Here is a 17,879-nt window from a genome sequence, read left to right as displayed (position 1 = left end):
CTATATTTAATTTTATTTTTATATAGAATGAACTTTTTCGTCATAATTAAATGAAAATCGAAAAATGTTTTTTTATGTTAAATAGTCGAATCTTTTCTTCGTAAATTGTCGTCGACGAAATCGCGATGTCTTTTTGATCGTATGCATATACATCTCAATTTATTTTCTCTCTTCCATCGTTATTCGCAGCAATATGTGAAAAATATGATTGATATTAACAATGCATGACAGTTGACAAAAAAAAAGAAAACTCTTGAATATGAAATCAAGAGAAATGAAAAAGCAAACAGACTCCTCTCGCACGTGATCTGTCCCCGCTCTTCGCGTGAATGGACACGTAAATTTTCAATACCCCAAAATACAAGAATCTCGATTTATGATTGACACATATATTCCCAGTGTTTATGTATAAAGTCTCCTGGTATTATCAGATGCTCTTTAATTTATGGAATCTATAAAAATCATTTCTTTCCTCTAAGGAACACTCAAGGAGAGATCACCACTTATTGCAACATTTTAAATCTTTATTACTTTTCAATCTTCTTGGAAAAATAAATTTTTAATTTCTGGAATAAAGAAGTTGTCTGCAAAAATGTCTGTAAATTATTCGTGCTTCAAAATGTCTGTAAATTATTCGTGCTAAAAATATAAGATTTGCGATTTCGTGCGAGACGTTCAAACTTTAATACGTAAATCTATATTAATTATAAATCTTACGTTAATTATAAATCTATAAAGATCATAAATTTGAATAGTTGAATTTACTTTTTAATGAAAAATTTTGTATCTTTTTAAACATATTTAAATTGCTTAACTTTTTTCAATTTCTTAAATATCTCAATAACACAACAACGCTTCGTTTGATGCTAAAATAATTATTATCTTAAAAAATTTATTTAACATATTATCTTAAAAACTTAAATTCAAGGCTTAATTATCAAGATATCAACATATCGTCATAAAAGTATCGAAAAGGAAATAACACACATCGTGAAGCAGAATTTTGCTTGGATATCAGACATGAAATTTCCATGTCGATAACATGATATCTCAATAACGTGTCAAATAAAATAGATTTTTTTATTGAACCAGTGATATATATTGCGCTACTCCAATTCTTCTCCAACATCCATTCATAGATTTACGTGGTACATTCCAAGGCCAGTGTGTCCTCCGTTTTTAATTTCTGATTACAATCAAACTTAAATTCTGCAAAACGATTGCTATATCGAATATTATTAATAAAAAAAATTATTTTTTAATATATTAATGTATAAAAATGCAATTCTCTAGCTTTTTATGTTTAACAAAATTCTATGTAACACATTTGACACTTGAAAGGATATGCATATCACTTTAATGCAAAATATAACAATCGATTATCTAAAAATGTGACTTGTAGGCAAACCGGAATCCCTGACAATTTAATATAAATTTAAGCAGCAAAGAGCAGCACTTCTCTCTTAGAAAGGACGAACACTCGTGTCGTTAGAAAATTGAAACTCTCTTCCCTTTCGTTCATGTTAATTTGCGAGAACGCAAAGTGACAAGCCGCCTCGATGATGGATCGAGCGTTCACCCTGCAAGACGATATCGTCCCTCGTCTTCGTCGGCGCTCCTGGACGTCGATGGGAAGCAGAGGGGTCGACGAACCAGCCAATCGTGCCGGGGCCCGTGCATCTGAATTCTAATGAGGTCCACTTGGGTATATATGAGCTTAAGCTCGTCGCTTCGACCGCGCTTTTTCCGAGGTGATCTGCCTGTCGCGCAGGTGAGTGTCCCTTCTCTTCTCTCTTCGCTTTCTTTCCGCAAGATCCTTCGACATTCTCTATCTTCACATCTTTAATATAACGAATAGCTTCGACACTCTTCGGACATGAATGTTTCTGTGTGTGAATGAATCCGCGTAATGGGATGATAAATAATTGATAAATAATTGATAACTTATGTTGATTAGTCAGTGAATTATTTGTAATGTATCGATAGAATTTTTGTTTTGTTAAAACGTTACGATACAATCAAGAACAATTGACGGTTGACAAGGAAATCTAAATCACGAGAGGCTATTCAGAGATAGCCAACTTGGTTTTTTCCGTAAGTCTGTAAATAGTGTTATCTACAATTAAATTTCTCATTAGAACTGTATTTGCTTTTTTTGAAGGCAGGGATAATTTGACTATATACAATACTTACAAAACATAGTAGATAGTGATTTTCATTTTTATAAATAAACAATAGTTGTGTGTGTTTTAGACAACGAATGATTGTCGATGAATTATATATGTACACATATATAATTCAGCATAAATGTACTGTGAATTAGATTCACACGCGATTATGTTTTTGCAATATATAGGTCGGCTATTAGAAAACGATTTACCGTCACATTTGTCATTTTGGACACATCTTTTCTTGAGCTCCATGGATTTCATTGTTGATAGTGGTTTTATTTTTTATGTCAGAGGGTATTGTAAAAATTATCAGGCATTAATACGTGAATCTGGAATCTTACTGGGATCATTGGCATGAGGTGTTTACCGAATATTCACTTCTCTCTCTTTCTCTCTCTCTCTCTCTCTCTCTCTCTTTCTCTGTTTTCTTAATTATTTTTTTTCCTTCTCTCCTTCGTAGAGACCAAAACGAAGGTCAACCCGTTGCATCTGCTCCGAAACTTAAGAGCCGAATTTGAGAGCCTCATTAAATTTCCATCCCGCATTTTTTTCTTTGTCATTTATGGGAGCCATTTTTGATCGTTTATTTAGATTATTTCATTGCTACGAACGATAGATAGAAATCGATATTTTTATATTTCGTTAAATCTATCTATCGCGAATTCTGAGATAGAGTGATTCTCATCAATGAAGATGTGACACATCGTTTCTGTTATTATATTTCTTATCTCTCTCTCTCTCTCTTTCGCAAATAGGATGACATTCCAGATATTTGCATTGGAGGCATCGGCAGAATTATCGTTCCTTTGCTTCTTTTTTGACAGTCGAAGGTCAAACTGGAGGTGTGCCCGTAAAATCACGAGACTCTATGGGCCGTATTACCATAATAAAAAGAAAGGCAAAAGCTATCAAGCGATTCTCTCGTAAGAGTTCACCGTTATCGATGGACGAGCGACGTGATCGACGCCGAATAACAAAACGTTAATTAACATCATCGGCCTAAACCGTTACCTTGCCTTCGACAAAGCGAACAACACGATCGTAGCACGCGAGGATACTTCCAATAAACGTTTCTTTCTCTCGATCTATCCTATCCACTTGATGAATATTATTCAAATACGGATGTCACCTGCATCTCTTTGTTCTTTGGCTTTAACTTTGTCACGCATTGTAATCAAAGTATATAATTAAATGAAAGATGTAATTTACGAAATTATGTAAAACATGTTTTATAAATAATTATTTGTATTTTTAGAGATGAATTAAAATAAAATAGAGACTAATGTCTTATCAGACTATTCCTTTGTAATATTTTTGAGTGGAATTATATCTAATCTTATATAAATTTTTAGATAGATTCTATCGAAAGACTATAAATTGACTATAATTTAATTATCAATCATGATTAATAGGAAGATCAATAACTCATCATCAAGCTACGAATTTATGATTTCATTAATTAATAGATTATCTTAAGAGCCGTTTTCGAAATCTGTGTTTTTTTCGATTAGCGTCTCGAAGTTTTAAGCGAGATATAAAAGTATCCATTTTAACAAAATGTTCAAGAAACTTGTTTGATTCGATGTTTGTATTCAAAGTAACGAACAAAACACAGGAGTCGCGGTACTGATGCATCGCGCATCTTAATTCGTGATACGCGAGGATATCCATCAGCCCTCGCGGACGAACGAGAGAGGACGCATCTCGCACAATGCGTTTCCGCTCGTTTATTTTTAACCATCATCGCGACATTACTACCTCTTCATTTCGATGGTGGTCGTAGGATCCGAAGGACGGTCTTTGATTTCTCCTGAGAGACTTGCCATCGCGCGCGCAGTTTCCCCATCGCCAAATTCGGATCGTTATTCGATGCTGGTTCCGTCCATGGAAAGAGAGAGAGAGAAAAAGAGAAAAACTGAGACGAGAAAGAACTTCGACTCGAGATTTTACAACTTCAAAACATCGTCTTCCTCTTTAGTCAACCGTGGTCTCGATCGTTAATTTTAGTTATCGCACTCGTCACAAACTCGTAGCACCGGTACTCGCGATCGTTCGTCGCGAACGAGTCTCTTTTCACGATTGAAATAATCTTATGCACAGATCGTGCAACATTTTATATAATTGTTATAAGTAAAGATTCTCTTTTCAAGCGTGCGAGCAAATCTCGCGTTGATGAAACTTTCGGTCGCTTTTCTTGCGAAGGAAGTTATAGTCGCAAACAATTGCGCAATTTGACGCGGGTATAAGCCTAGGATTTCCTGAAGTACGTTTTACGATGCCATTATATTGCCGGTCGTAATTCTGTTTCCTATGTCGGATGAAAATTGCGAATTCAGAGAATTCTCGAAACGGTGTCGGAAACAATCCTTTATTTGCGTCCCCTGAAAACATCGTAATATCTCGAATATAATTTGCAATTTCAATTACGAGATTCTGCAAGGAATCCACTCGACTGAATTAGCAGGAATTTTAAATCGTATACGATTGAAGGAATATCGCAACTCGCGCTTCACCGGAATTCGCGATGTTTTTTATTTCTTGCACTGACTGATTCTTGAATCATTCCAATACTTTATTATAGAAATGACCACGGAATAAGAAGGTATGCAGAAAATAGTTAAATCATATTATTATGAAATCACACAATCGACATTCTTGTGCTTCTGACCATTAGTTTCATATCTCCTTTAAGTTAAATTTTGTATTAATAGCTATTATAAACTAATCCAGTTACGGGACTCTCGGGGAACCGTTACTTGCTTTTTCGTTTTAATCCTATTCAAAGGATCGATGAATTTCTTATAATTGAGTTAGATGCATATATATATAATTCCGTGCAAAAATAGTTAAATCTTTATCAATGATTTATAAAACAATTATTATAATACGCCCGGCATAATAGACTAAAAAATATATATTTGTACTAAGAGAAAATATCTCACAGGATCGATGTCGTATTAAATTAATTTAGTCACAGCAGATTTATAAGTATCTCTATCGCTGAGCTCTATTTTACATAAGTAAATCGATTCATTATGCAAACCACACGCATAACATGATAACATAATTTAGATAAATCTCAAAAATTCTAATCAATCCACGATTCTTTACTTGATTAAGAGATTACATTTTAATGCATTCGCGAGATACTCCTATTCGTGAGAGATTGCATTAAATCAACAACGTGAGAAATTGATTCCAGCGGAAATGCACATAGATATACAGATTTTTTAGTTATGCCTTTTATGCACGAATGAGCCGAGCATCATTATCACGGTACACGTGGCATGAAGATTTCACGATGGTATTAGTGGTGTCATCAGAGAACCGGTCGTTGTAGATCATTCCCCTTGAGCAGAACGACGCCTTGATAAATCGATCGCTTTACGCTCCAAGGAGTTTCCGCAAAGACTCGATGAAGCGCTTCGATAACCGGCCGCAGAACCGTCTTGAGTGTCGAACAAATCGTATGAAGTTTAGAACATGCGACTTTAGAGAATATTTTTTCGTGTATAAAATCGAGCGTCTTTCATTTTATTGTAATAAAAATTGTGCATAAATATATATTTATCTATCCTTCCCAATATTAAGGTAATACTATGCCATACTTTTTTTAATGAAAAAGAGTTTCCGGCGAAAGTTAAAAGAATTATATATAAGTGTACTTTTAGAAACTTCACTTGACAAGTTAAAAATGCATTGTTTAATACTATTTTAAAAACTACTCCCCGTGTCTTTTTATATAATTATAGATTTCAAAATGACGTCTTCCACGGGAAAGCTGTTGTTTTCCCTTCCTGTGTTCCTGATACTCTTGGCGTACGGAGCAACCGGTGAGTTCTACTTCCACTGATAAGATAAAGCAATTTAAAAATTTGAATTAAAGAATGAATGAACAAGATAATAGAGAGATAACTGTGTGAATAAATATATTGAATAAAATAAAAAAAAATAGAATATAAATATAATATAAAATTAAAATCACACATTTCATCGCACGCTTCGTGATCCTCTTCAGTGAGAAAAGACTTGTTTTAATTTTATGTTATAATTATTTTATTCACAATTCACGTACAATCATCTGTTTTCATCTTATTTGTTGATTATTTTTTAATTCAAGTTTTTAAATTGTTTTATTATTGAGCTTGTGCAATTTTTTCTTGTATTTTAATTTGATGAGATAAAGATGATTCATAAAAGATTAATTCGCACTATCATTAAAATATTATGTTAATACAAGTTGGACTAAATTATGATACTTTCGTGATTCTTTATATTTCGAAATTAATAAAACTTAATAAGCGAATTAATAGCGAAGACAGATCAAAGACTATTATATTTTTTGATCTATTAGAATAATGATTATAATTCCAATATAACGTATTTTAAACTAATTTTGCTGTATTAATATTTCAGAAACTCCAAGGCTGGTATGTTATTTTAGCAATTGGGCTATCTATCGTCCGGACGTAGGCAGTTACGGTATCGGTGATATCCCCGCTGATATGTGTACGCACATTATCTACTCCTTCATCGGCCTGAGCAACGTCACCTGGGAAAGGCTTATTCTTGACGAAGAGCTCGATGTTGAGAAAGGCGGTTTTGACAAGTTTGTCGCCCTGAAGAAGAAGTATCCGCATCTGAAGACTCAGGTCGCTATCGGCGGTTGGGCCGAGGGTGGCAGAAAGTATAGCGAAATGGTCAGGATGAAAGCCAGGCGTGACTCGCTCATCAGGAGTATCGTCGGTAAGCATAATTTATGCGTGAAAGGTAAAGTTTCTTTCACAGAATTCAAATAAATTCTAATAAAAAGAATGAAACACTTGAGATGGAATATATATTGAGATTTACTTCGCATTTTCTCCCCTGGAAGAGTACACAAATTTATCTCATCTCTCTCTCTTTTAATTAATTTAACTAAAAAAAAATTAAATTCTTAATTTCACTCACAGCTTTTATGAACCAGTACGGCTTCGATGGCTTCGATCTTGATTGGGAATATCCGGCGGCTACCGATAGAGGCGGCACTTTTAGCGACAAGAACAACTTCTTCTACTTTGTCGAGGAGCTGAGGACGGCGTTCGACAAGGCAGGAAAAGGCTGGGAGATCACTATGGCAGTGCCAATGGCCCCGTTCCGTCTCAACGAGGGATATCACGTGCCAGACTTATGCGAGTAAGTTGCTTTTGTAAAATAATGTTTTTAACATATTTAAAAGAGTAAAATATACGCATATAAACAACGATGCGTGATACACATGCAAACGACTTTTATTTTTTAATATATATTCTTCCTAAATAAATATTTCAATAATTAAATAAAACAGGCTTGTCGATGCCATTCACGTCATGTCGTATGATCTTCGGGGCAACTGGGCCGGATTTGCCGACGTTCACAGCCCGCTCTACAGGAGACCCCACGATCAGTACGCCTACGAGAAACTAAACGTGGTATGTTTCCCACATCTTTTTTATCGATGAAAGCACAATTTTATATGACACATAATTATGTTGACGTAAGAGACTACGCATTATCGTGATAAAATTAACGACAGAATTAATTATGTAGTTATTTAAAAATATTTAATTTATAAATTAGTGATTAATAAAATATGCAATCATCGTCATTATTTTAGCACGATGGTCTTCAACTCTGGGAAGACAAAGGATGTCCTGCCAACAAGCTCGTCGTAGGAATCCCGTTGTATGGACGTACTTTCACTCTCAGCCAAGGCAATAACAATAAAAAACCTGGAACTTACATCAATAAAGAAGCCGGTGGCGGCGCGCCCGGCAAATATACCGGAGCTAAAGGATTCTTAGCTTACTATGAAGTAAGTGATCGATCCTCGAAAGGACTGAGGAAGTCGAATAAAGCGCATTGATCACATAAAATTTATTAAACCTATAGATCTGTATGGAACTACAAAAACCAGACAACGGGTGGACCAAGGAATACGACGATGTAGGCAAAGTACCTTATATGTACAAAGGTAAGTTTAATTTTTATACGTTTAGAAATTTGTGGAATGGCTTGCAATTTCTCTGAGAATTTTTGATTGATAAATAAAATATGCAAAATTAATTTGTAAATATTACAGGATAAATCAGTGATCAGTAAATGAAAAAATATTGTTTAAAATTATTCAGTTTCTTCAATAAATGAAAATATTATTTTGGTCACATTTTTATCATTTACAAATATTATATGATTCAATTAAAGATATATGTATATATTAGGAAAAATTTGAAACAGATCTTTTATTCTAATTACAAAAATTTTTTAAAAAAGTATTTTGTGACTAGAAATTGATGTAGAGATATAGCATTTGTTTAATAAATCATAATTTATTGCTGCATTTATTGCTGTTTATTCTACATCAGAATATTTATTTTATAAAATCATGTAATCTTATACATATATACGATATATGTATAAAGCACATTTTATCATTTGAAATCAGATTGTATAATCTTTTTATGACTCTAGCAATCTCTATGACTCTAGCAAATATTGCTTTACAATAGTTTGTTATCGACAATTCTTGTTTCGTAGATACTCAATGGGTCGGTTACGAGGATGCTGATAGTATTGTTTACAAAATGAATTTTCTCAAGGAGAAGAAATATCTCGGTGCTATGGTCTGGGCTGTCGATATGGATGATTTCAGAGGACTTTGCGGTCCTGTGAATCCCCTCATGACTACAATTTACAATGGTCTAAAAGGTTACACAGTAACACCTAAGAATTACCAGACAACGCCCAGAGTAAGATAATATAATTTGAATATATAATATTTTTAAATCATTATATTATATATCATAGAATACAATATAATACAAAGAATGTTACAGTTGCAAAAAATGCGCGACAATCTCTACAATAATCTAATATAATAATTGCAATTTATTTCTAGCCTGAGTGGGACAGACCACCCAGTACTCCAGCCTCCACAGGTGAAAACAAACCGAAACCCACCAAACCTACCGAACCCACCAAAATACCCGAATGGACTACCGAAACACCTCGTCCTACGACGTCTACCACCTTGAAGCCAATTGATGATGACGAGGTTGCTTGTAATGGCCAGAATATTATTCCCAGCAAAGACTGCGCAACAGTATGTTCATAATACATCTTCATATTAATAAGATTGATAATGATTATTTAACTGAATATACAAGTACATGTTTACGGATTCTCGATATCTGAATTTCATCATCAGAAGAGTATTTCCTTAAAATGGCTTGAGAATTCTCGTAACATGAAACTACAAACTATTATTCATTCGCATTCCAACGAATTTGAGAATGAATCGCTCGCATGATTGTGTATATCTTTTTACAGTACTACATCTGCGATCACGGCAAGCCGATCAAAACACGATGTGCGCCTGGTTTGATCTACCATAGTTCCAAGTTCATTTGCGACTGGCCGGCCAACGCCGATCGCGAGGAATGCAGAAATGTTCGATCCATTTGAAATCTGTCGATTTCAATCATTTCATCGATTCATAAATCTTTCGAGTTTAGAAAGCTTAGCTATAGCAATAATTTCATACAAGCATCATTATGTTATTATTTGTTGTTGTGTGCGAGAACGCGTGCGAAATCAAATGTATCACTCTTTACGAGCCATGATAAATCATACGCAGTTTATCAAAGCCTGGAAACTTTCTTAAATATGTACAACTTCCCATCCTTTACGATCCTTCATGGTGCAAAATTTATTTAATAAAATAAAAAGTTTAAAGAGAAAAAGTTTAAGAAAAGTTTAAGAAGAGAAAAAATTATTTTTTGAAGAATTTTAATTATTATTATTTTTAATAATTGAATCAGTCGAGAAACAGTACTTGAGAAAAATCACTATTTATTACAAAAATATACATTGTGTTTCTAAAAAAAAACATTATTTATATAAAATTGTTTGTATTCTTGGAACAAAGATTTTTAGAAAGAAATATTTATTATGTAATATATCAAAAGTAACACACACATTTTTATTTGTACGAATGAGATGTGCGTAAATGAAAAATAATTTAAGAATTTCTTAATAAATAATTGTCAGTTCATTTGTTTAGAATCAATGAAGACTTATCGAATTTTTCGCGCATTGCGCGCGATACAGACTCGTTTCTTCCTTTCCGCCGTTATTGGCGCTAACGTGTGAAAAAATGTGCGTTGACGTTAACAATGCGTGACGGTTGGCGCAAAAAATACGCTCTCGAATATGAAGTCAAGAGTGGTGAAAAAGCAAACAGACTTCCCGCTCGTAATCTGCCCCTGTCTACCAATGTTCTCCACATTCGCGTGATCCTCGCACGTGAATGAATACGTAAATTTTTAGCGGAAAAATCGTGCTCCGACACCCCAGAATCCAAAGATCCCGAGTCTTGATTGACACCTGAATGTTCTCGTATGCATATAGAGCCACCCTCTGCCGCGTGATATCTCTCTCTCTCTTTCTCTTTCCTCTTTTTTCATCCCCTAAATCCTGTCCACTCCCTCCTTCTTCCACATTCCGTGTTATGTTGCTTTTATCCGGAAGCGGAACTTGGTAACTGTTATAATTTAACGAGCACGTTTCTTTCTCCAGTTACCGCGGCATTTGCAAGAATGCACACCGGCAAAGCCCACGTTTCTTTTCCTCCTCTTCTCTTGTTCTGCTTAAGGCAGTTTCTTCTCATTCCACGACAATCATCGCGTTTTTTCGATCGAATAATGCGTCGAAAACGAAGACAAAAAAAAAGTGAAAAAAGTCGAATGTTGCAAACGAATCGATGACGCGTTTCATGTGTCAGAGGGTGAGTGAGGCAACGGTTTCCGAAAATTAAAATAGCACCCTGTAGTCTATAATTCGGACGACAGTCATTGGTTCGGTTTCCGCGGTTTTCTCGTCGTTTCCATGGAAAACTTTCCCCGAGGAAAAATTCAAAACAGCTTTGTTATATTTTCATAGTAGAAATCATTCGTCAACAAATTCGTTCAAGATATGATCGATAATAATTGTGTGTATTTAAAAATATAATATAATATATTATATATTTTAATGAAAGAGAAAAGAGAGAGAGAAAAGAAAAAAATATTAGAGATCGTGAAGAGCTCCTGTTCTCGAAGATATAGATAAATGAATACGATGTTGGAATTTAATTTCTAAATTGCTTATGCTTTACAGTAATTTTCTTGATGCTTGATCCGCCAAAATTAATTAAACTGTCATATCAAAAGAGACGCGCGCGTGCCGACACAATGTCATCCGAACGACATATAAATAATGTATTGTTGATCGCGCTTCGGGGCTGGCGACCCCGCGTCTACTTTTTGCGACCTGGGGCAGCATCAGGGGGTGCCGGAAGAAGCCACAGAACCTACTTTTATAACTCCATCGACAATTTTTCGGTTACCCTCTTCACTATTTTCGATGGCATGCGCACCCGGCGCCGAACACTCACATACGTATCCTTCTCGTTTGATTTATCTCTCAGAATATGGATTTTCGGCATTTTTCCAGTAAATAACTTCAACCATTGTAGCAACAAATCTATTTTATCAATGAGTACATCGATGAATCGCTTAAATGTACGATTATTTTGTATCTTGAGTGTAGATTCATCTATGATTTTTTTGATTGTGCGTTTTTTTTCAAATATTTATGTGTAAAAGTGTATCACGTAATATTAGTAATTTTAACATGTTAATAGCGATGTAAAATTTTAATATATTAATTGCGTTAATGAAAAATGCTTTCGGAGAAAAAAAGTTTCTAAAATTCTATTTGTTTTTATATATGACTAGAATATTACAAAGCGCGCTGAATTATCAATACCTACTCTGCGAGTGTGTGATTTTTTAAACAAACATATCAGGCAATTGCTTCGTAATGAAAGCAAACGATTCGTATAAAACGTAGAATATATTTTTGTTTCGTGCCTTTTTGCTTTTGAAACAAATGCCTTTACCCCTGCCGGAGTCTAAGCTACAAGAGTCCCTACCTCATTTTTATTCGCACGACACATTGTCATAGGAGCCGCAAGCCGCTCGCTGCCGCGTAGACGTAATTTCAGCGAGCAAAAACGCCTATCGTTTCGCCCAGCCAGCCCAACCCGGCATGATCCGATTCCGCCCCGCGCACGTCCGTGTAATCGCGTCCCTTTTATGCTAATCGGCAACCCTTCCGCATTTAACCAGCTGCGCCGACGTCATTGTCTCGGCTCTCCGTGAACTTTTTCTTGCGCCGTGTTCCACGAGCTTGTTTTGTTACGTCTCGCCGCGGCGGAAAACAGCCGCGCACGCGACCATCCCCTCGCCACCCGGATCGCTTTTTATCGCTCGATGACGATAGAAGAAAAAAAAAGGGTTGCGCGCCCGAGGGTGGATACGGCGCGTCGCGCGGGGGGTGAGCCTGCTCACGTAAAAACGAGGGGAGAGGTGAGGGGGGGGGGCTTAATGAAAGATACGTGTGCCGACACCCGCGGTCGGAAATCCGCGTAACGCGCTTTCCCCGTCAAGTTCGCGTGCGCTGGGTGCGTGAATTACGCGCGTGTTCCAACAATCCCGCGGGAAACGGATGCGCGTTTGGTCCTCGCCAACACGGAGACCTGCCCGCCGGTATAAGAGAGGGGAAGCCCTTTAACCCTTTTACCCTCGAGGACATGCGCACTGTAAGCCGAGCGTCGCAATGCAATCTCGGTAATTGCTGCATCCGAGGCAAAATGGCAGACCTGTCGTAGCGATGGCGCGTTTCGCGAATTATTCGCGGTCTCTCGAATCGCTGCCAGATTGCTTATGCAATTTACTTCTTATCAGAGTCTGGGATATTGGCTCGTCTGCAAGAATAATAACGTCGTAAGGAATATTTTCGCGAGTGAAGTAAGAATGAAACGAGACAGTATTTGAGCGTACGATAGAAAATGTGGTTGCTTTTGGCGGATATTGAGCTACGATATGTCTAAGAATTAAGTCTTGAGAACTTTGCGATTTATCATCCTAGATAATTCGCGATACGAACAATGCAAGGGAAGATTTAGTCGAACAATACCGGATATAATCGCACTGTTTTTGGCAACTCGCTCTTGAGAGCGCACAAATTTTTGATTAGCGTTTTATTTAGCCGTTCACTGGGTATGACCGGCCATTCACCAATACAACTACCCTCTAAAAGCGCACAAGCTCGGGCCGCAGATCGTAAGAGAGAAGCAATTACCGGAGGGATTTAAGGGAAGGCGAAAGGAATAACGCGCGCAGAGCTCCATCGGGGTTTTCCTCGAGGTCGATGGCAAGACTCGCTCCGTAGTTGGCGAGGCGTGTCTTTGGTTTCGTTGAATTAAACATCGTGCCCGCTTCAAATCAGCTCGTTTCTCTTTGCTCCTTTTCTTTTCCTTCTTCGCCACGCTTTTTCCCTTTTCAACATGTATATATATATATATATATATATACATAAATGTTCGCCAAGTGCCTTTGATGCAGCGAACTATTGCCGTGAGATCTATTTCTTTGTAAACCTTTGTAATTAGTTCACGTTATTGCATTATCATTAATGCGTTTTTTGAAGCCCCCAATAACTGAAAAAAATATATTTATAAGTAAATTTATTTATTAATAACGAAAAGATACGTAGAATATAATTGAAGTTAATGTAAGATAATAAAATAAGCCTTGCATTATTGATCTTTTAATTAACACAATTAAATTTTATAAACTTAATATACCAATAATATTTTTAATACTAACCCGTTCTTGAATTACATTTCAGATGTAACAAAAAAATGCGAACGCGTACTCAAATCCGATATTAAAACCAGGGGTGTTTCCTCTCTCTCTTTCTCTCTTTCTCCACCTATCTATCTACGTAACTATCTTTTTCTCTCTAATACAGAGAAGCGCATAAGTCCTGGCCTCAGGTGTTACATGCTCGACGGGGTGTTTATGCTGGAGCCCGTAGCACTTTGCTTTTACCGAAAATTTATTTTCTTTTGTTATATACCGCGTCTTCCATTTCGTATGCTCCCGTGAAAAGAGATAAAAAGGGAGGCAGGTGACGCATAAAGTATAATGAACTTCTAACGACGTTGGCGGACGCACCATCGCGATAATTGAATTCGTTCGTAGACGGAAGAAAGAAAAAGTTTCTAGTAGAAACCGTCGGACGTATAACACATGTATCGCGAGGTTTACGACGAACTGGATTAGATCACCGACACGCGTCGCGGAAACGATAATACGTCACGAAAATGATTGCGGAGTAGCTTTCAAGAGGCGTGGAGGGTTTCGCGGTGAATCGGGTTTTTTGTGTCAAATCGATCTGCACTCGATCAAGAGAGGGTGTCACGAGGGCTGACACGACTGCGTAACGCTCGGGGCGTTGTAAGAAGGATGTTAAAGGGTATCCGCCCACGCGAATTTTATATATTTCTGAAATATCATGTACACGCGTGATCGTGGTACATGATGCGTCTTGTTATTAATAGCTAGGATGGCAAACTTCTCGAGTTTTGTAATCGCAAAAGGATTTACATTTATGTGACATTATTAATGTAGATATATAAATAGACAATATATATATTTTTAGTCGTATAATCATATTTAGCTTGTGATATTATTTTCGAATTTTACTTTTTGCCTAATTATTGAGCTTTGAATCTCGAGACTTTACAAATTAAGAACCAATAGAAATCAAATTTTAAGACTTATATATATCAATTTTCTATGTCAGTTTATTCTAGCAAATCTCATAAGAAAATATCACTATCTATCTCTAGCTATTTTTATATTCTATTTTATGCAGTAATTTATTCAATTTATTAAATTGTAGATTTATAATTCAATTTATCAGCGCACTTAAAAAGACATTTTAATTTTAAATCTAGGTTTATGGAAAATAAAATAGGATAGGTCAATTCTACACTCGCGGCAATACTACACACATGATAGCATATGATTCGCTTAGTCACATGAGGCGCGCGAGTCGTGTGAGTCGCGTAACGTAACAAACAGCTGATTCATTCAATCACATGTGAGACGCGGGATCGCGTCGCGCGCTTTACGTGACTCGCGTGCCTTCGTCCATAGATCGCCGCGCCGGTACCGCCAGTTAGAAAAGTTGTAGTGAATGTAGTGTAAATTGTACGTGAAAGCCAAAAGTTGCAGCACAATAATATTATCTGATTTACATAATTATATAATGCATAATTATATGATGCATATGTAGCATTTTTTTATTTTGAAAACACTTTACATATTTAACAGAATATAATAAACAAATTAAAGAAAAAATAATATTATATAATTCATTTTATCTTCTTCAAAAAAGATATTAAATTTTCTTTGAATTTCAATAAAAATTAACAATCGACAAAATTACAATTCAAAATTAAATTTCAATATTGATATCGATTTTCTATATCAGTTTGCGCATTAGCATCTTGTAAAAGAATATTCGCGTCGAAATATATGTGGTAAAATGAAAAATGCCCTTTTCGGGATCATATAAATCGACTTATATAAAGTCAAATTTCAGCTGCAGCATCATCTCAAACAAATTATTCCTCTAAACGCATGAAACAAGATGTCGAACTCTCAAGCATTCGAGATAAAGAGTAACAATGGTCATTTTGAATTGAAGAATCCGACCTCGCCTTCTCTTTGCTTCTTTTTCCTCTCCTCGGCTATCAATCTATACTTTCCGATTCCGGACGACTCCGCCGTCTCTCCCCTCTCCACCCCCTTTATCCTTTATCCTTTCAACTTTCTTACGGCACGACGAAGAGACGCGGCTCGATACGGCCCACGACCGAGTTACTCCACGCGGCGTTCCACTCGAGAAGTCCACCCCGAAGATTTGATCGGGAGAAAAGGAGAAGGAGAGAAGGAGAAAAGAGAGAGAGAGATATTCATGCCGAAGTGGAGCGCGGGGTCGAGGGATGGAACCCCAAGCGAGAGCGAGCAGGCAGTCTTACTTCATACCGGAGGGGCGCCCTCGCGCAACGCGCTGCCGCACCCCGACCCGCATCCCGGTCCGCACCCCAGGCCATGAAAAAAAAACTCGGCTACCCCTAACGATTTTTTTTTCCTCAACCCCATCCCGACGCACACTAATTACGTTTTTAAGCGAAATTACTTTGCGAGGCAAACGCGGGGCTTCACCGTTGACGTTAACGGCCCTGGCCGTACGGGGTGTAGGGTGGCGAATGAGAAATATCGTGGGGGTGAAGGGGGGAGAGAAAAAGGGATGCGCTTCCTTCTTTCTTTCTTTCTCTTTTCCTCCCTCCCTCTCTCTCTCTTTTTATTCCGAGAACGAAGTTCCGAGAAAATAGTACGGCAAAGAACGGGTCCCGTATCTCTCTACCCGTACCCTCCGTTTCCCGCGACGACGCGCGCCCTGATTACGAAATGTTAAACGACACCGCCACTGCGCCGGCGGCTCGTTACTCATCCAAATTTTATTCCTTCTGGCAATTGGCCCGGCCGAAGAGGAAGCCGCCTCCTCGCGAGCACGCGGCGGCCGTGCTGGGTCAGCGAGTGGCTGCGGCCAGACCTTACGAGGCTATTCTTCTGATTCTCTTTATTTCCAACCCTCTTCCGCGATTACGGGCAGGATTCTCGTTTTGATAATTTCACCGACGGTAGCTTCCGCGCGAAAAAGGTCTTCAACAGCCTTCTCTCTTCCGGACGGGATAATTTTCCTTCATCGCACTTTGTCTTAATCCCATCTTAATTTCGACCAGGTTTAAATTCGGTTTACACATAACTCACGTATACAGCCGATAGTTCATTCTTATAGAACAATTTCGAATATTGATGGCAGAGATTCTATCTTTCATCTTGTAATTTTTATATCGATTTTTCAATTCATTAGCAAAGTGACGTATTGGGGCGTAACTGCAATCACTTTGCGTTTCAATTATGACATATTTGTAAGGTAAAAGCTATAGTGAGAACGTAAGAATTTCATGTTAACGGGATATCGTACAAGGAACACGGTTATCTTCGGGAACAAATTTCCCGATTTAATTTTTCACGAATTCATCGCGAACCGATCTCGCCTTAATATACGTGCACCTCATGCGCGCATCTCATGAATAATTTCCGTTATTCTTTCTTTCTCTTGTGGGTCGATCGTCGTATTACCGGCTAGGGTTAGATACGAGGGTGCAACCGGACCTAGGCTCGCTCTGCAAATCCCTGTAGATAAAAAGTCTGCGCCCACCCTAGGCGCTATCACCCCAGCCGATAGTAGTGACTCACCCACCATCACCCAACCCATTTTTTTTCAACCCCTCCGGTGGCACAGATCCGTGGGTCCGTGGATAAAAGGGACGAGAATCCTTTCGCCTCGTATCGTTCCTTGTACTTCGGCCTCTGCTCTAGGAAAGAGTTCGACGACCCGTATTTTCAGATGACTCCTACAATTCTATTTCTAGTGTATATTTATAATAGAGAATTTTAGATATATTAACATATTTTAGAAAAATTGCTATAAAGATTTATTTTTTGAAACTAGCTGTTGACCTCTTTCTTTGTTTTTTGATTGAAAAAAATAGGGACAATTTTTCTTTAAATAAATACGTGTATTACGAATTTAAGTCAAAAAAAAGTTTTATTATGTGTATTTTCCGTCTGCAGGGATGAGAACTAGTCACAAATAGTATTTCGATCTGGTCTGTAATTGCGTATCCCACGCTTCCACCCCAATCGATTTTAGATTCCAATT

The 17,879-nt window shown here is 37.1% G+C and overlaps 1 protein-coding gene across 3 annotated transcripts; it reads left to right on the top strand.

The window, feature by feature from the left end:
* The first annotated feature begins 1,668 nt into the window (after nt 1-1,668).
* On the top strand, nt 1,669-9,834 carry LOC145977671 (endochitinase-like). 3 transcript variants are annotated; one of them, XM_083109780.1, is made up of 10 exons: nt 1,669-1,771; nt 5,924-6,004; nt 6,588-6,917; nt 7,124-7,346; nt 7,498-7,621; nt 7,807-8,004; nt 8,082-8,163; nt 8,727-8,938; nt 9,088-9,291; nt 9,519-9,834. In XM_083109780.1, the coding sequence occupies exons 2-10, from the start codon at nt 5,932-5,934 to the stop codon at nt 9,651-9,653; spliced, it is 1,581 nt and encodes a 526-aa protein (XP_082965906.1). In that variant the 5' UTR covers nt 1,669-1,771; nt 5,924-5,931; the 3' UTR covers nt 9,654-9,834. The 3 variants fall into 3 exon arrangements, with proteins under 3 accessions (XP_082965906.1, XP_082965908.1, XP_082965907.1); XM_083109782.1 differs by lacking the exon at nt 1,669-1,771 and adding an exon at nt 2,025-2,094; XM_083109781.1 differs by lacking the exon at nt 1,669-1,771 and adding an exon at nt 5,600-5,762.
* The last annotated feature ends 8,045 nt before the right edge of the window (nt 9,835-17,879 follow it).

The sequence above is a fragment of the Camponotus vicinus genome, unplaced genomic scaffold (genome assembly GCF_025532165.1).
Source record: "Camponotus vicinus isolate PSW18456_S1 unplaced genomic scaffold, iyCamVici1.0 SCAF_1, whole genome shotgun sequence".
Lineage (NCBI taxonomy): Eukaryota > Metazoa > Arthropoda > Insecta > Hymenoptera > Formicidae > Camponotus > Camponotus vicinus.
This window is presented reverse-complemented; position numbering and strand designations above follow the sequence as displayed.